General features: G+C 50.4%; 5 protein-coding genes across 8 annotated transcripts; 3 read left to right on the top strand and 2 right to left on the bottom strand.

Annotated features, from left to right (window-relative positions):
* The first annotated feature begins 108 nt into the window (after nucleotides 1-108).
* Nucleotides 109-1524, top strand: cfap299 (cilia and flagella associated protein 299). 3 transcript variants are annotated; one of them, XM_053870830.1, is made up of 7 exons: nucleotides 109-188; nucleotides 281-426; nucleotides 567-700; nucleotides 772-862; nucleotides 937-1079; nucleotides 1143-1275; nucleotides 1359-1524. In XM_053870830.1, exons 1-7 carry the CDS (start codon nucleotides 179-181, stop codon nucleotides 1452-1454), a joined length of 753 nt encoding a protein of 250 aa, XP_053726805.1. In that variant the 5' UTR covers nucleotides 109-178; the 3' UTR covers nucleotides 1455-1524. The 3 variants fall into 3 exon arrangements, 2 of the variants coding, with proteins under 2 accessions (XP_053726805.1, XP_053726804.1); XR_008415560.1 differs by having other exon boundaries at nucleotides 131-426; nucleotides 1138-1275; nucleotides 1359-1507; XM_053870829.1 differs by having other exon boundaries at nucleotides 148-426.
* Nucleotides 1525-1645: 121 nt separating this feature from the next.
* On the bottom strand, nucleotides 1646-3212 carry LOC128762491 (zinc finger protein 133-like). The gene is made up of 2 exons (XM_053870799.1): nucleotides 2936-3212; nucleotides 1646-2739 (listed from the first exon to the last, which is right to left on the bottom strand). Exons 1-2 carry the CDS (start codon nucleotides 3105-3107, stop codon nucleotides 1823-1825), a joined length of 1089 nt encoding a protein of 362 aa, XP_053726774.1. The 5' UTR covers nucleotides 3108-3212; the 3' UTR covers nucleotides 1646-1822.
* A 1617-nt stretch (nucleotides 3213-4829) lies between these two features.
* Nucleotides 4830-9164, top strand: LOC128762450 (gastrula zinc finger protein XlCGF28.1-like). 2 transcript variants are annotated; one of them, XM_053870738.1, is made up of 3 exons: nucleotides 4830-4966; nucleotides 5075-5245; nucleotides 7709-9164. In XM_053870738.1, exons 2-3 carry the CDS (start codon nucleotides 5227-5229, stop codon nucleotides 9148-9150), a joined length of 1461 nt encoding a protein of 486 aa, XP_053726713.1. In that variant the 5' UTR covers nucleotides 4830-4966; nucleotides 5075-5226; the 3' UTR covers nucleotides 9151-9164. The 2 variants fall into 2 exon arrangements, with proteins under 2 accessions (XP_053726713.1, XP_053726712.1); XM_053870737.1 differs by having other exon boundaries at nucleotides 4896-5245.
* A 948-nt stretch (nucleotides 9165-10112) lies between these two features.
* LOC128762476 (zinc finger protein 629-like) lies at nucleotides 10113-15677 on the top strand. The gene is made up of 3 exons (XM_053870778.1): nucleotides 10113-10428; nucleotides 11623-12549; nucleotides 12823-15677. Exons 1-2 carry the CDS (start codon nucleotides 10113-10115, stop codon nucleotides 12504-12506), a joined length of 1200 nt encoding a protein of 399 aa, XP_053726753.1. The 3' UTR covers nucleotides 12507-12549; nucleotides 12823-15677.
* LOC128762455 (zinc finger protein 501-like) lies at nucleotides 12332-16590 on the bottom strand. Its single transcript, XM_053870744.1, has 2 exons — nucleotides 16438-16590; nucleotides 12332-15954 (listed from the first exon to the last, which is right to left on the bottom strand). The coding sequence occupies exons 1-2, from the start codon at nucleotides 16511-16513 to the stop codon at nucleotides 14648-14650; spliced, it is 1383 nt and encodes a 460-aa protein (XP_053726719.1). The 5' UTR covers nucleotides 16514-16590; the 3' UTR covers nucleotides 12332-14647.
* Between the last annotated feature and the right edge of the window lie 29 nt (nucleotides 16591-16619).

The raw sequence follows: 16619 nt of genomic DNA, 5'->3' as shown, positions 1-16619 counted from the left end.
AGCGATGGCGCTGCAGTTTAGAAACAGCAGAGAGACTCGAATGTTGTCCAAGTTCTGATGAGCGCCACCTAATGTCAAGTGGGAGAATCTTTTTTTCCTCCGGCCTCGCTGTGACCTTCAGTCGTCGTTGACGAAAGTCGCTTGAACTCGCCTTGGTTGAACGACAGTGCTTGGTCACATGTCTGGGGGTGAGCCAATCTACGTCTAGGAGGGGCGGGGTGTGGTCGTCATGGCAACATTCAAGCTTTGTGACAAATGACGGTCGTCTTTAAATTGGCAGCTGCCTCGAGCCTCCTACTGGTACTTCAGAGGAACAACATGAAGTCCAAAGACGACATCCGCTTCTACATGCACCTGACCGAGTTCCGCACCTACCAGGACTACCTGGACTCGCGTGTCAAGCCCCTGGACCTGTACTACACCAAGGTGAGCTGACCGCGTGGGTGACTGCCAGATAGTTCTCATCACGAACTATGCGCCGCGATATCCTCCAAGGTCTTGTGTGTGGTGCAGTAAAAGACCGATTCCGTCTTCTGTCAGTCTTCTATGGTACTGTTTCACGGCAGAGTCGGCAGCTGGCCCGGAAGCTGGTGGAGCAAGGTATCCGCGGAACCATCCTGAGCTACGAGGAGTTCGAGGAGACCAAAGCGGCCGTCCTCGCAGCCCAAGCCCCCAAAGCTAAAAGCAGGGTCAAGCGCAAGTGAGTTCCCGAACTATCGCGGTCTGCTGCTGACGTCACGCAGCCCTTATGATGTCACCCTCCTGAGGCAGAACTCACGTGAGCGCCGGAAAAGTTCTGACTGACACCTTCCTGAAGGAGCTGGCCGCGCGGGAAGAGGCACACCGGATTGGCAAGATGAACGTGAGAGAAAGAGTGCGCACACACATACACATTCACAGAAACCCCCACACACGCGTCCTCTCTCCCCTTCGCAGAGTATCATCTTTCTCAGGGACCACAACTTGGCCGGTCAGGAGATCTCGGGATACATCGACTACGCACACCGACTCCTGACCCACGACCTCGAACCCATTTTCAGAGGAGACCAGAAGCTGATGCCGCTTCGCTCCGACCTCTGGTGGGTTCTGTCTGGTGCTGATCCGGTCCATGAATGTTTTGTTGACGCTCTGGTTCAGTGCAGCTTCTACAACTGGACCAAACAAGACACCACGTCCCAGTGCAGCCCGAACTATGAGGTGATGTACGACAGCCCCAAGAGTCTGCTCTTCAGGAACAAACGAGACAACAAGATTCTGGACCTGGAATTCCTCCTGGTGAGTTTGGCACCCTCCTGAACCAGCATGCTGTGAGATGTCACCGATGGACCCACTCACCTCTCCGGTGGTTCTGTTTCCAGGCCGGAGGTTCTGATGACGACTTCCAGCGGATCCCCATACAGTCGGACCTCTACACCCAGGTGGTCCTCTACGACCACCACATCAAGACTTTCTGAGGCTTGGAGGAAACCTGAACCAAATGAAAACATCTGCTGAGTCTGAGTGAATTGGAATAAAGAGTGGAGTCCGTTCTGTCCAGGGATTTCTCTGTTTCACCTTCAGTTTGCTGTGGATGAGTCCAAACCAACTAAGCAAATTTAAGATCAATGAAAATTAGAGTCGACAAACATACATCATAAACATTTAATTCAACTCGACTAACAAGTGAACTGGGTACATCTGGTGTGGCAAGAGTGGACAGACTGGACCACAGCAGGGACCTTCTGCCCAGGGCTGCTGTTTAGACAGGGCAGGTCGCAGACCCAGACCTTCTCAAACATGAAGGCCTCAGCACGAGGTGAGGAGCATGTTTACCACACGAGGGTCAGGGGCTAGAGGGGGTGCTGTTGTGGACCAAACAGTGGCGTTTCAGATGAGCCCTGCGTTTGAAGCGCTTGCAACAGCGGCTGCAGGCGAACGGCCTCTCCCCAGTGTGCAGCCGCATGTGTGCAGTCATGTACGACTTGCACCGGAAGGCTTTCCCGCAGATGTGACAGGTGAAGGGCCGCTCGCCCGTGTGGGTCCTGCAGTGGTACACGACCCCTGCGCGGCTCGAGTACATCTTCCCGCAGACACAGCAGACGTAGGCCTTCTCTCCGGAGTGGCTCTGCACTTTCCAGTTCTGTGGGCAGGTGTGCAGGTCGTGGGTGCTGTGCGCCTTCATGTGCTGCCGCAGTTGAGTCTTAAGGCCGAAGTCTGCACCGCACAACGAGCAGCTGACAAGGGAGCCGCTGATGTGGGCCTTGACGTGGCCCTGCAGCAGCGTCCATGTCTGGAACTTCAGACCGCAGAAGTCACACACGCACAGAGGATCGGGGAGCAGAGAGGACGTGGACGCTGCGTCGTCAGCCTCCGGTGAGGTTTCCGAGGGGCTCGAAGCTTCTTCCGGACGACTGGGGACCCCTGATGCTGACCAACCTTGCCTCCTACTGGCAGAGACTTCATCCTTGCCAGTCTTCTGGTTCAAAAGCACAGAGCTGGAGCTACTCACTGAGACATTTGGAATGAACAGACCATCCTCCTCCTCCTCCTGCAGCTGACCAATACAGTGTTCTCCAGGTTCTCCTTTTACCTTTTCCTCTTCAGGTTCCTGGACCAGGTCAGGACCAGGCTCCTTCGCACACTGAGTAGCATCCAACTCTTCTCGCTCATCTCTGAACCCAGGCACACTCGGGTCGGTGTTGACCCGGCTGCAGGCCGACTCTTGGGTCACCTGGGTCCTCAGCAGTTGATGGGGAAGGTCTGAAGGACACAGATATTAGGAGATTAGGTCAAAGGCGGATCTGAAAACAGAGGTGGAAGCTCCTTCTGCAGGGGCAAGGATCGGCGGTCTGTCACGACGGAAAACCTGAGTGTGGTAGCATTTTCGTCAGCAAACGCCACGACATCTGGGGACATGTATTTGATAACACATCAAAAATATAGCGAGATGCCGCACCGATTCTGGGTACGGGGACCGATGGTTGCAGCAGAGCATCCAGCAGCTTCTGCCGACGCTCCAGCTCCGTCTCCAACTCCACGACAGTTTGCTGGAAGAGTCCGAAGATTTCCTGCACCGTCGCGGTCAGCCGCTCGTTGATGAGCTGTCGCAGGCTCTGGAGTGACGTCATCGCGGCTTCTGGCTCGGTCGGACAACAGCTAACCGGACTTCTGTCAGTGCCAGTAGGAGCTAACCTGTTGTCCCCCACCACGTCACTGTTGTCGAAGCGTTTCTTCTTCGTGGAGTTTTAAACCATCGCGTGTCGCTGCTGCCACCAGCTGACGAGGTGACGCCCCATGGGTTCAAGGATTCCAGAGCCGGACGATGTTTCCCGAGGCTTCGTGCTCACCAAATGCTGTTGCGTTTTCGGTCGATCTCTGTATCAAGAGTCCAGACAAAATGAAATCTTGAATGCAGACTAATGCTGTCACCATTGGTGAAACTACTGAACTACAAATTAGAGGTCAGAAAAAAAACACACAAGTGTGACTGTAGAGTGATCATCTTCTTTACCACCACAGACATCATCATGAAAGTGAGCTGGTCCAGCCGAGTCTTCACTCCTGGGGTCCCTCCTGCGACTCACAACTGGAGCAGAAGTGTGTGGTGTGGTGTGACCCACCTGTCATTAGAGGTAAGAAGCAGCTCATACATTTTCACTCCTGAAGTGAGTCACCTCAAAATGGGTCAGAGGTCTCCACAATAAGAACAGATAAACGACTCCACTGGCTCATGCAGTTGATTTTACTTCGTCCTGTGGATGTTCGGTGATGAACAGATGGAAATAAAGCATTATTTATTAATGCTTAAAAGGTATCACTTTTCCTGTGCTATTTCAACTGTTATGCTAAATGAAGTCTATGTGACCTCTGAAGTTGTGCAGGTGAGGCTGTGAGAAAAGATCCACCAACCCTGTACTCGTGAGTCAAACTTTGGTTCTGCAGTGAGATCCAACCAAGTGTAACAGTTTGACAAGTTGTCTAATGCTCTCCTTCCTTCAGCTCACGCTGGTTTCCAAAGGGTCTCAGACTACAGTCGGACATAAGGAGAAGTTTGGATATGAGGAGAGGAGAGACAGTGTTGCACCAAGAATGTTTCAGTGGAAGAAGAGAAGAGTGAGAGTCATGATGTGTGATGAAGGTGGAGGACCCGCTGTGCAGAAACAGTGGCCTCATTTTGTCAACTGATCTGAAGATGACTTGAGAGTCCTGAGTGACGGTTGTTGATTTTCTCCATTGTGTATTCTCATGTGAGTCTGCAGACTTCCCTCCTCTGAGAAGCCTCTGTCACATTCTGTACATCGGAAGGGTTTCTCTTTTGTGTGGCAGATAAAGTGGTGGGTCAGATTCCCGCGGTTGGAGAAAGATTTTCTACAATGTAAGCACTGGAAAGATTTCTCCCCAGTGTGTGTCCTTACGTGGCTCTTCATCACTACTTGCTCGCTAAAACACTTGCCACACTATGGACAGGAGTATGGTTTCTCTCCTGTGTGTTTCTTGTCTCTGCAGGACTCTGCGCTGCGTCAGCCTGGTCTTGGACGTGCAAACTCTCCCGCACTTGAGGTAGTTGAGAGGACAATCCTTTTGGCTGTCCCTCCTCTCGCTGGACTCTGTCCAGTCCTCGCTGTCATAGGTCATCAGAGTCAAACTGCCGTGCAGGTCCAAAAATGAACTTGCTGATCGACTTGATGAGTGAGTCACCCAGAAAAGGCTGGAGTCACAGCTGCTTTCATTATGAAACTCCGTCAGAAACAAGTACAGCGAAACGAGCCTTTAGATTAGAGTGTTTATTTATAACAAAAAACACTTCATTGTTTTCATTTGATAGTCTCTCATGATCTGACCTACAACTGTTGTTGACGTGATCACACGAACCAATCAGAAGCGAATCAACCGGGACACAAACCGGTGATGTCCTGAAGAACCGCAGAGTTCAGGAGCTCGTCCAGCTGCTTCCGCTGGCGGCCCACCTCTTCCTCTAACTGACACGGTGTGTTCGAACACTTGGAAGATTTCTCTACCAGCAGCGGCCAGACGATCGTTGACGGATCTGGGCGCAGAGCCGGCCTTTTTTCTGAGCTACAGCGTTTCTCTCCAGGCCAGGTGGAGGCGCTGACTCCGACACCGCCGCCACTGGCAACACTCGGGATGACGAGCTTCCGGTCAGCAGCAACTCCTTTGTCTGGCTCCTCGCACTTTCTCCTGTGCATCCCCTCCAGAGTTCGCCACCGACCACAGCCGTGATCCGCCATGTTCACGCAGAGGAAAGGTAAACACACGCGCTCGCGCCCGCAGCTGATCAATCGCTGCAGATGAAGATCATCCGCCATTTTAGTGGTCGGCTTGTGGACGGTCCGGCTGTCACGTGACGCATGAAGTCTGACCGGTGTCCCTTCCGAATGCGTGTGGAGTCGCTCAGTGAGTCCTGAGCTGCGACGTTTCTGTGTTACGTCATGCACACTGGCTTTCCGATGAGCCCGGTGACGTCACATCATGGCCGCCCGGGAACTTCTCTATACATAAATGACCTGTTGTGTGGGTGCTTCTCGCTGTTTCCATTGAAAACAGACGACTTTTGGCTGTGGTTTAAAATGCGGAGTCGTGTCGCAACCTTTCATGAATTACAAGAGCCTTTTGTTCCGAGACCCACGTGATGTAGGTCCGGGTGCCTGAGTGTATGTGAGTGGTGATGTGGTGTGTTTATATTCAAGATCAGTTTCAGTGACCAATGACTGCCAAAGGTAATCAGTCAGTTCTGGTCTCGATTAGTCGATCTGGCTGAGGGGTGATGATTTGTGAGCACCCCTTCGGAGTCTTGGATCAATGTTGTGAACACAGTTTCAGCGAGTGATGCTGGGTTTGTGGTTGCTGACACCACTGACCTGTGGTGCTCTTGCCTCATTGTTTTTGAAGTCCATCTGTACTGATCCCTGGACTTTAGTCCAGTTTAGATGTGCCCCGCAATCTCTCAGGTGTTTCCAGGTGTCCTCAGAGAACTGAGAATCACCTGCCCATTAATGCTGCAGCGCCACCTAGTTCAGGATGAGAACTCCAGGTGAAGGTTGGGTCATACGACATCATCAGGGCAGACTCGAAGTGAAGAGGCTTCAAATGAAACATCAAGGTTGGAACGTGGAACCCTGAGTGAACCATCACCCTGGCCGCAGATTTAGGCTGTGACTCGGGTGGAGTTGCGGCAGAGCGCTGACATGAGGCGCTTGGCGCGGAAGGAGGGTGGCGTACTTCACTGAGTCCCGATGGACGAGGAGGAAGGATCAGGCACAGAAGGGGAGGGGAGGAGGGTATCCAAGCTGGGCAGCGGTCCAGAGAGTCTGCGATGATCTTCGCAGGCTCAGCTGATGCACGAGTCCTCTCTGTGATCTGAAGCTCAGTGCTGCCAGCTGTCTTTCACTCTTCAAAACCGAGTGAGGACGGGTCGTCAACAGGAATTGAACCTACAGCCTCCTGCATGTGAACCACTGTGAGCTTGTGAGCTTAGCTGTGTTACATTTTCCCCTGCTGACCTCTCTGCGTCCTTTTGCTCCTGAAGCCACTGAAGGCAGCAGATTCAGGACTAGTTCGTTGTAGACATTAATGCAGCAAGGCTTTCCGGTTGGTTGGGAGTCTCAGGGGTGATGATGAAGTAAAGAGGCTCGGACTTCCCTTTCTCCAGAAACAAACATGGATGATCTCAAAGTGAGTGACTCTCTGTGAGGAAATTGGATGTGGCTTTAGAATGCCATGCAACACTGTTTCCACTAAACGCTTGGAACCTGGAAGTGGCCTCCGTCTCGGTCTGATACAAAAGTCGCCTCTACCACTGATCTGTGCCGTGTTCAGAAGCTGCGTGTGGATGAGGAAGTAAAACCAGAAGGCTCAGTTCCAGCTGCAGTGTTTACATGCCGCCAGATCTGGCTCCAAACTGTTCCACTTTGGAGGCTGGTTTCATTTGGCTCTGATGCCTGTGCCCAAAGGCTCCAAACAGAGAAATTCTCGCTCTGTGGGTCACTCCAAAGCCGGTGACCACAGGTGAGAGGAGATCTGACCCAGAATCTGTCCAGGTTCTCTCAGACGCCGGCAGAGCTGGAGCGGAGCAGATGGCTGAAGACGGATTTGATGAGATGGGGGACACAGATGGAGTCTCCTGCTCTTGTGCTTACTGCCAAAGCTCAGCTGGGGCCGGAACTGGAGCAGAGGGGGGAGCGGAGGCAAGAGGGACTCAGAGGAACGAGGGGAGGGGGGGAGAGAGTTTTGGTTTCTTCATCTTGTTCACACTCGACAGTGTCTGAGTGAGGTTTTTTTCTGGCCTCTGTTAGAGGAATTCTGATGCTGGCTCGCTAATCCACGAGAGGCGGACCATGAGTCTGAGTGCAGCTTCTCAGTAACCTCAGTGACCTGTGGTGGTCAGACCAGCGCCAGAGGCTCTTCCTTCTGCCGCATGCCTTGAATCCTTTCACATACGTTCCTTTCATGTCACCACGGTTCGTGGTGTCTTTCTGCTGTTTGAAGGGTTTTCTTTCTCCCTCAAGTGCATTGTGGTTTGCTACAACAGATCTTACCTAATGACGAGTCTTGTTGAACAGTTGAAACTCTCCAATATCATTATCTTTCACTGCTCTCTAACAAGTTCTAACTAAATACTTAGTGTTAGACTCTCAGACAGCAAAGCAGAAACTGTCATACACAGATCTGAGTCAGCATATCTAATGTGTGTGCATGTGTGTGTGTGCAGAGCTGCAGCAGGTGCTGGACACTGGGGAAGACCTTCCTTCACAGGCACAGGAGTGGAGCTCCTGTGTGGACCAAGACGAGCCAGAATCGTTGCACACTCAGGAGAACAGGGAGAACAAAGACGAAGAGAATTATGTCAGTGAACCTAGTTTGGCCTACAAAGTTGTGGTGGTTAAGACTGAAGATGAAGATGAAGACGAGTCTTCGCTACTCCATCAGAGTGAGGAGGAGCCGACCAGCAGCTTGACTCAACACATCAAGACGGAACATGAAGATGTCGACTGGGAGGAAGCAGAACCAAGCGACTATTCGGTTTCTGATCCACTTGTCCAGTCTGACCAGCAGGCATCGCTGTTCTTTGAATCTGACCCAGAGAATAGGGAAGAGTGGAGAGAGAAGAAAAAGTTGAAGAAGTCTAAGGCCTCAAAGACGGTGAATGAGAACAGCAGCAACCCTGACGACCAGTCGCTGACCTGCTCAGACTGTGGGAGGAGATGTTCCTCCAAGAGGGGGCTGACTCAGCACAGAAAAGCCTGCCAGGTAGAGAAGAAGAAGTTCTGCTGCCCAGTGTGTGGGAAAGAATTCAAGTGTGGCGTTGATCTGGAGATCCACATCAGGAGGCATACAGGAGAGAAACCCTACAGCTGCTTCATGTGCGACAAGAGTTTTGCATGCAGGGGAAGTCTAAAGGTCCACCTGAGGACTCACACGGGGGAGAAACCGTACGAATGCCTTGTATGCGGGAAATGTTTTAGCATATCCAGAAATCTGAAGGTCCACATGAGACGACACACAGGAGAGAAACCTCATAGCTGCTCTGAGTGTGGCAAGTCGTTTACAGTCAAAGAAAAGCTGCTCATTCACATGAGGAGTCACTCACCCGAAGAGCAGTTCTGGTGCTCTGAGTGTGGAAACTGTTTCAACGAGCAGAAAAGACTGGAGGTCCACATGCGAACACATAGGGGAGAGAAACCGTTCTCCTGCACCGAGTGTGGGAAAGCCTACACCATGATCTCCAGTCTGAAGGTCCACATGAGGAATCACACTGGAGAGAAACCGTACATTTGCCCAGTCTGTGCCAAATGTTTCAATCAAGTCTCGACCTTAAGGGATCACTTGAGGAGTCACACGGGAGAGAAACCGTTCAATTGTGTCACCTGTGGGAAAGGTTTCATCAACTCGGGGAGTCTGAAGGTTCACATGAGGACACACACGGGGGAGAAACCATTCAGCTGCACAGAATGTGGAAGAGCTTTTGCCTACAAGAGAAGTCTTGCAACTCACATGGAGGGACACATAGCAAATCAGAGTTCCAAATCTACTGACTCAATGGGGTCCCTGCTGGCCACTGAAGAAGAGTCAAAATGTGACAGAACAAGGGAAAACGAGGTGGTGGTCAAGATCGAGAACGTGTCTGAGAGGGATGCGGAAGAGCTTGACTAGTGTGAGGATGGGGGTGTGGAGCTTTCCAATCTCACATATCTAGAGTGTAAATATTGTGGAGAAGTCACATAGATGGGTTCAGGTGAATATCACTACTCTCTGAAGATTTGTAACATACATGATTTGTAAGACGACTTCTGCTCTGAGACTGTACTTTAATGCTATGTGTGCATTTCTCTAACAAGTAGGGTGAGTGACAAGCATCAAATCAGCAGATTCGGGGGTGAAGCAGGTGGAAGTCTCATGTCAATCCAATATCCATCAATATACACCTGCCTACTGTTCAGACGAATCATTGTTCATTTGTGTTTTCTTCACCTGAATGCACACACACACAGTGACAGTGATGCATCATGACCAGTGACACCTCAGCAGCTGCTCCTGCATCACTGGAACATCCTCCTCCATCAGGGTGACATCTCCTTTTGCTGCAGGATATCACCACTTCAGCACCTCCTGTTGAAGTGCCCAGAACTCCACAGGAAACCTCACTGCTCTCTGAAGTTCTCTGTGTCACTGAGCTCCTGAATGTACAAACACAAGCTTCAGAAAAGTAGTTGCTGGCAGAAGAGGGAGGTGGATCTTCCCTGAAGATTCTCAGCGAGATTCACCAGATAATGTTGCACGTGCTGTTCGTCTGATTCCTGCGGTGGAAACAGATGCCAACAAGTTCCCTGTGGAGGGGCTTTAAAGAAGGAAGGACGTCCACCAGTGTTGCTGGTCAATGATCCCTGCCACAACTACTAGTGCATTTTAAAATAGAGTGGAGGAGGATCACAAAAGACTCTGCCTTTTACTCTGATAACTCAGTGGTTTAATGGTTGAAGTGAATGAAAATGGCGACATTTTAAACTTTTCATGAATATTTCTCTTCAAAAATAACAAGGAAAGAATACTGTGTTGATGCCACTCATTCGTATATATTTGTGTGAAGACAACAACAAAGCGCAGAGTCAATCAAGATGAATAAATGGGCGCTGCGGAACTACGGTCTGTCTCTGTGGCGCGGTAGGAGCATAAAAAGTGTGACGCGTCTGGGTGTGAAAATGGCGGCTATGAACAAAAAGACTGCGGTGGTCTCGAGGCCCGATTCCAAATCCGGCAGGATGTCTTCAGTCCAGACTCTCCGGCAGTTCGTCAACGATCGTCTGGCCGCTGCTGCTCGGGAAATCTTCGGAGTGTTCGAACTCACCGTGTCCGAGTTGGAGGAAGAGGTGGCGCGCCAGCGGAAGCTGCTGGACGTGCTGCTGAAACCCGCGACTCTACTGCCGAACAAAGGTTCGTGTTCCGTTGCCACAGCACCAGCTCGGCTCTAATGTCTCTGGAGCCCCTGCAGATGAAGATGTGATCATGTCCACACATACACACTTACGGTATACGTGGGATGAAACGTCTTATCTCTCACTGACAAGATGTTTGTGTTGATCCATACTGAAGGGTCACTGCCGTCCACTGGCGTGACGTCACAGGTGATGGGCTGGCATATGACTCGACATTGTCTGCAGTTCGTCACGACATGCGGAGAGGTGAAGGGATGAATTCGTTTGTTATTGCACACAGTGGTGATCGCAACCCCCACTCGCTGTCGCTGCACCACATGCGCAGGACCATCATCATAAATCAGATTCGACCAGGAGCAGGTAGCTCGTGTTTCGTGGTCCATTTAAGGTTGATAAGCGCAATCCTGGGTTGCCAGTTCACGTCCTCGTTTGGTAATTCACAATAATTTCAAATCAATGGCGCCCTCAAGTGACGGAATGGTTGCACTACATGTTATTGTCAAATCATACTTGAAATTAGATTGAGGTGCCTATACGGGACAATTGCTCGCTTGCTCCCCACAGTTCTGAGCACCCACTATTGGTAGAATTTCTCTGGGTTCAAACATCCATTCATTGATTTATTTCGAGACATGGAACAGGATCACACACATCACACACATGCGATTGCACGTGGAGTGAGAGACAGTCGTCTTCCAGAACTCTGAGCATCTCATCCGACTTCCAATGGACTGCGTGTAAGATTATCTGGACAGACCAGAAGCCCGGATTCATGAAGGGAAATCAGAACACGGTTTCACTCGGTTCGAGCAGAACTTTAGCGAACACACGAGAAGTGATGGAGAACGACAAATCTATTTTCAGTAACTGATAATTTGGTATGTCTGTGCTGCAATGGGCATGGGAAATATGAGCTGCAGTTGTGTTGCCACCTGACTGTGTTGAGCTGCAGGCTCACCTCGGTCAGTGAGACCTGCAGCACTTAGACCCTCAGAAACACTTGCTACACTTGTCCCACTGCAATAATGTGATGGAAAGATTCAGAGACTCAGGTCCAGAGGTCTGGAGGTGAGAGGATGCGTCACACTAACCTCCACACCAGTCCAGACCTGAAGGTCCCGTCAGGCCTCAGCAGAGCGGAGAAGAGAGACTGTTTTGGTGAAACAGCTGAGTGACAGTCTGTGTGTCTTAGCCCTTCAGAGCCCCGCGGAGACGCAGAAGGAGGCGGATCCTCCACACGTGGTGGTGGAAGTGGAGCATCAGGAGTCTGGTTCTGGTCTGGACCAGGAGGAGGCAGAAGCTCCACCCACTGGCTTGAAAAAGGAGCAGCAGGAAGATGTCCCGAAGTTCCCCTTCAAGGTTGTTGTTGTGAATGTTGGAGATGATGATGATGGAGCTGAAGAAGATGCAGGTGAAGATGTTAAAGATGGGTCACAACAGCTTTGTCAGAGAGTGGAAGAGCCTCCAACCACCAGCTCAGCTCAAACAGCTTTGGAAACAGAAGCTGATGGAGACGACTGTGGAGAACCTGAACCAGTTGGCCTCTTCCAGTCGACTCCTCTTCTGCTCTCTGGCCACCAGAGGTCGCTGTCTGAGTCTGACACCGACAACAGTGAAGACTGGAGGGCAACGGCTGACATTCAGTCGACCTCTGTTGCAGAAGAGAAGGAGGACCCGGACAACCAGTCGCTGACCTGCACCCGGTGCGGGAAGACATGCTCCTCCAGGTCTGGAATCACTCAGCACTGGAAGACCTGCACCACCGTGAACCTGAGGTCCCTGAGGTGGCTTCACTCAGGAGGAAAACAGTTCTGCTGCCTGGACTGCGGCAAGTGTTTCAACCTGAAGGGGAACCTGAAGAAGCATGAAAGACTTCACAAAGGAGAGAAACCGTTTGGCTGCTCAGAGTGTGGCAAATCCTTCAGCTCCAAAGGAGACCTGACGAAACACGTGAGAACTCACACAGGAGAGAAACCGTACTCCTGTTCGAAGTGCGGGAAGAGTTTCAGTCGCTCGTGTAACCTGGCGAGACACATGAGGAGCCACACGTCCTGGTGCGCCCCGGCCGATCGATGACCTGGTGGTGAGACTGACCTGCAGAGCGAGACCCTGAGAAGGAGTAAGTCACACACTCCAATGGACCGCAGAATGATCTTTGTAAATTACATTGAATTTGCTCTTCTGGCTTTACCAGAATGCTCGTTTGAAACATGTTCTGCTACGGCCCTTATGAAAAAACAGACAATTGGAGTCTATGTTTGTGAGAGACTCTTGATACTGTGACCCTGCTGCAAATGTGTTTGTAAATCAGTCAATCATTTCAGTGTGTGTGCGTGTCACTCCTGTGTTTCAACTTAAACAGAAATTAAACTATTGTTGTGCTGTTTCCCAGGTGTTGCTGCTTCCTCCAGTCATGCTAAACTCATCACAGACTTCCCACGCGACTGACCTCCTCTTGTAGTGACCACAGCGGGAGACTAACCTTACGACCTGACTGCTGTCGTCCACTCAGCGGTTTTGCTATGATCAGCAGAAACTGAGTTCAGCTGCTGCAAGTTCTTTTGCTGAACTGAAAAAGCACACGCAAAAAATGAAGAGCGAAACTACAAGTGGAACCCACGTGGGTGATATGTCAGTGTAAGCTGGGTGAAGTCTATATCGTCTCGGCTTGTTGTCAAGACAAGCGGCAGCATGTTTTCCGATCTTTGAACCGTTAGCTGTGTCAGATGGAAAGTGTCTGTGAGGAAATGCAAATGTGGAAAGACTGCTCCCGATCCGGGTCTCGAGAGGTGGCTGGGCCAGTTTGAGTTTCTGAGTTGCTGAAGAACCTTCACATTATCATGTTTATTTGAATTCAAATTGAACTCTCTGAATAAATGTTTATGGAACACCTGCATTTCTACCTGCAGTGAGACGGGTCGATGGCCCAACTGGATCTGTTGGGAGAGTGTCACTCCACAGGCGTGATGCCAGCTACACCATAGACAGCTGAGTTGTCCTCCGGGTACAGATGGTTGGTGTCTATGGAGTCTGACCGAACCATTTGAATTTGATTTATTTCATTCTCGCACAGCATTTTTTCTTTCGCTGGTCCCACCTGCATGTCCGGATTCTATCAATAGCAGTGTTTCGTTCCAACCTCTCCTCACTTTGATGATGGAGAGATTGCTCTTCTTCCCCTAATGTCCCTACAAGGAAAGTGTTTTGTCAGGTATTGGTCCCCAAAACGCAGTATAAACAAGCCCCCACACACACATTTGTATTGCAATCCCTGTGGGGACATTGTGGGGACCTCCCATGGCCCTAAACCTAACCAGCCAAAACACATGGCTGACCTTAACCAGGACTTTGAACCAAACTGAAACCTTAATATAATAACCCAGTTATTTTGAAGTCTTTCTCAAATTCTCCTTATGTCCCCACGAAGACATAAAGTCCCCACGAGGATAGTGTTTTGTCAGGAGTTGGCCCACACACACACACACACACACACACACACACACACACACACACACACACACACACACACACACACACACACACACACACACACACACACACACACACACACACAGAAGTTTCATTCCACTATCCACACCGTTACTCTGCTTCTGTGGTGAGACAGTTCTGATGCTGCCATGGGGGTCTCTCACGACATGACCCCCAAGACTACCAGAAACAGTTCAACTCGTAAACCCAATAACAACTGTTATTGGTGTGAACGGTCCATTCTGTCTTCTAAGTTTTGGATGGATAAAAATGCATCCATGAGGTTCTCCTGATGGAGTGGACCCAGTCCGTTAAGTCATCGAAGAGTGAAAGAAAGCTCCAGGAAAAAAAGTCTTCTCTTGAGATTAATCGACAATGGAAACTAATCCCTCGACACAAGTCCATAAACACGTGAAAATTCTCTCTGGCTTGGTCCGTCATGTGAAACTAAAACCTGTTGCCACCTGACAGCTCTGGTCTGCTCATGTGCTCCAGCTGCTTCTTTACATCATGATTGTCATTGTTATTGCCAGATACTCTTATACAAGGAATGAACTTCACAGTCGTTCTCTACAGCAGCAAGGACTACAGTCCACACCCAAGCGCATGAATGTGATTCCAGTCCAACTGTAACCGAGCAGTGATGAGGGACAAACCAAATGATGTTCCAGACACCATAGTGAAAGAATGACAGGGGATTTCTGCACTCAGCAGATGAAGGTGATGGATCATGCCTGCAGCTTCTCGGGTGTGGCAGCCACTCGCTCTGCTTCATGGTTCTTCTTGTGTCTGTTCATCCTGCTGGTTGAGGTAAAAGATTTCCCGCACTCGATGCAGGTAAATGGTTTCTCTCCTGTGTGAGTCCTGGTGTGACTGGTCAGGTCTCCTCCCTGATTGAAACATTTCCCGCATATGGGGCAGCTGAACGGTTTCTTCTCGGAGTGAATCCTCATGTGCCTGTTCAAGTGAGACTTCTGTTTGAAACTCTTTCCACAGTTGGAGCAAGCAAACGGTTTTTCTCCAGTATGAGTCCTCAAGTGGGACTTCAGGGATTCACTCTGAGTGAAGCACTTGCCACAGTCTGAGCAACTGAAGGGTTTCTCACCTGTGTGTATTCTCATGTGAATCTTCAGTGCTTCACTCTGCGTGAAACACTTCCCACACACTGAGCAGCAGTATGGCCGGTCGCCAGTGTGATGCCTCTTGTGGGACGACAGAGCTCCTCTCTGACTAAAGCATTTCCCACACTGCGTGCAACGAAATGGTTTCTCTCCAGTGTGTATTCTCATGTGGCTCTTCAGTGATTCACTCAGTGCAAAGCATCTCCCACACTCTGAGCAGGAGAAAGGTTTCTCTCCTGTGTGACTCTTCATGTGACTCTTCAGTGTTTCCCGCCGAGCGAAGCACCTCCCACAGTCTGTGCACATAAAGGGTTTTTCGTCTGTGTGGACTCTGCTGTGCCGCTTCAGATTTTGACGGTCATGGAAACGTTTGCCACAGTTTGAGCAACAAAATGGTCTCTCTTCCGAGTGGGTCAGCACATGCTCCTTTAAAACTCCCTTTTTTGCAAAATGTTTGCCACAAACTGTGCAAGGAAAGACTTTTTCTCCACAGGTTCTGATGTGGCAGGCCAGTCTTTTCTGGTACAAGAACTGTCTGCCACATTTGGAGCAGTCGAGAGGCTTGTGGTCTCTCTTCTTGGAGTTTGAGGCTGATTGAGTGTTGCTGGCGTCCTTCCAGTCCTCACTGTTATCCGTATCAGAGTCAGAAGAGAGTGACCTTTGGACGTGAGAGTGGAGCTCTGGATCCAAGAAGCTGGCTGGTTCTGGTCCTCCACTGTCATCACTTTCTGTTTTCATGTATCCAGCTGAGCTGCTGGTCGGAGGCTCCTCCTCCTCTTCACTCTTAACATTGACAATGTTGAGGTGGAACTTGGTGACCATATCTCTCTCCTCCCCATGGAGAGGTTCTGGTTCCCCCGGGTCCACACCGGAGCCCCACTGCTGCTCCTCTTTACTCACCAGCTGCTGCCCGTCTGCAGTAACACAAAGACCAGGGTGACCAACCTTGACGATCGCAATGTCGGAGTGTAAACAATGGTGGTCACATCAGTTATTCCTCATCACACAGATACAAGCATGTTTTTGTTTGTGTGTTGGTCCCAGTTGTTCCCCAGTGCCGGCCCCGGAACTCGTCAGCGAGACACTTGGCAAATTAGAACAAGATGAAGGTGTCTAAGTGCAAGACGTGAGTGTCACTCAACACTGTGCTCAACATCTTAAACCCATCGATCTTCACGGGTGGTGATGACGAAATGCCACTTTGTGGCTACAAACCATAACTGGACCGGTGCCCCCCCAACACCTGCGGTTCGGTGTGAACTCGTATTTTTCTTTCTAATCTAAGGAAACGAGCACGCCAGTGGTGTTTTGATCGATCATGACCTGATTGTGTTTGATCCAAAGCAACAAACGCCATCAGAACCAGTGTGTTTGCTGACAGCGACTTTTCAACGAACCTCTCTCGTCTGTCTGGACCGCAGCTTTGACGTCCTCATCCAGAACTTTGTTCCGGTCGTCCAACAGTTTCTTCATCGCTACCCAACCGACTCAAAAACAACCAAAACGACTTCAAATGGGAACCGAAACCCTTCTTCATCGACGTGTCTTTATTTACTTCCGCTTGCGTCACACTTTTAGG

This window comes from Synchiropus splendidus, chromosome 7 (assembly GCF_027744825.2).
Source record: "Synchiropus splendidus isolate RoL2022-P1 chromosome 7, RoL_Sspl_1.0, whole genome shotgun sequence".
NCBI classification, from domain to species: domain Eukaryota; kingdom Metazoa; phylum Chordata; class Actinopteri; order Syngnathiformes; family Callionymidae; genus Synchiropus; species Synchiropus splendidus.
This window is presented reverse-complemented; position numbering and strand designations above follow the sequence as displayed.

What these genes read in the sequence shown, in the direction of transcription:
- cfap299 (XM_053870829.1), top strand. Translation starts at nt 256, where the DNA reads ATGACGGTCGTCTTTAAATTGGCAGCTGCCTCGAGCCTCCTACTGGTA. An exon ending in TGGACCTGTACTACACCAAG is followed by an intron (nt 427 to 566) that starts GTGAGCTGACCG and finishes GTTTCACGGCAG; the next exon opens with AGTCGGCAGCTGGCCCGGAA. An exon ending in CCGCTTCGCTCCGACCTCTG is followed by an intron (nt 1,080 to 1,142) that starts GTGGGTTCTGTC and finishes GGTTCAGTGCAG; the next exon opens with CTTCTACAACTGGACCAAAC.
- LOC128762491 (XM_053870799.1), bottom strand. Translation starts at nt 3,107, where the DNA reads ATGACGTCACTCCAGAGCCTGCGACAGCTCATCAACGAGCGGCTGACC. An exon ending in GGTCCCCGTACCCAGAATCG is followed by an intron (nt 2,740 to 2,935) that starts GTGCGGCATCTC and finishes TGTGTCCTTCAG; the next exon opens with ACCTTCCCCATCAACTGCTG.
- LOC128762476 (XM_053870778.1), top strand. Translation starts at nt 10,113, where the DNA reads ATGAATAAATGGGCGCTGCGGAACTACGGTCTGTCTCTGTGGCGCGGT. An exon ending in GACTCTACTGCCGAACAAAG is followed by an intron (nt 10,429 to 11,622) that starts GTTCGTGTTCCG and finishes TGTGTGTCTTAG; the next exon opens with CCCTTCAGAGCCCCGCGGAG.
- LOC128762455 (XM_053870744.1), bottom strand. Translation starts at nt 16,513, where the DNA reads ATGAAGAAACTGTTGGACGACCGGAACAAAGTTCTGGATGAGGACGTC. An exon ending in GGTCCAGACAGACGAGAGAG is followed by an intron (nt 15,955 to 16,437) that starts GTTCGTTGAAAA and finishes GTGTTACTGCAG; the next exon opens with ACGGGCAGCAGCTGGTGAGT.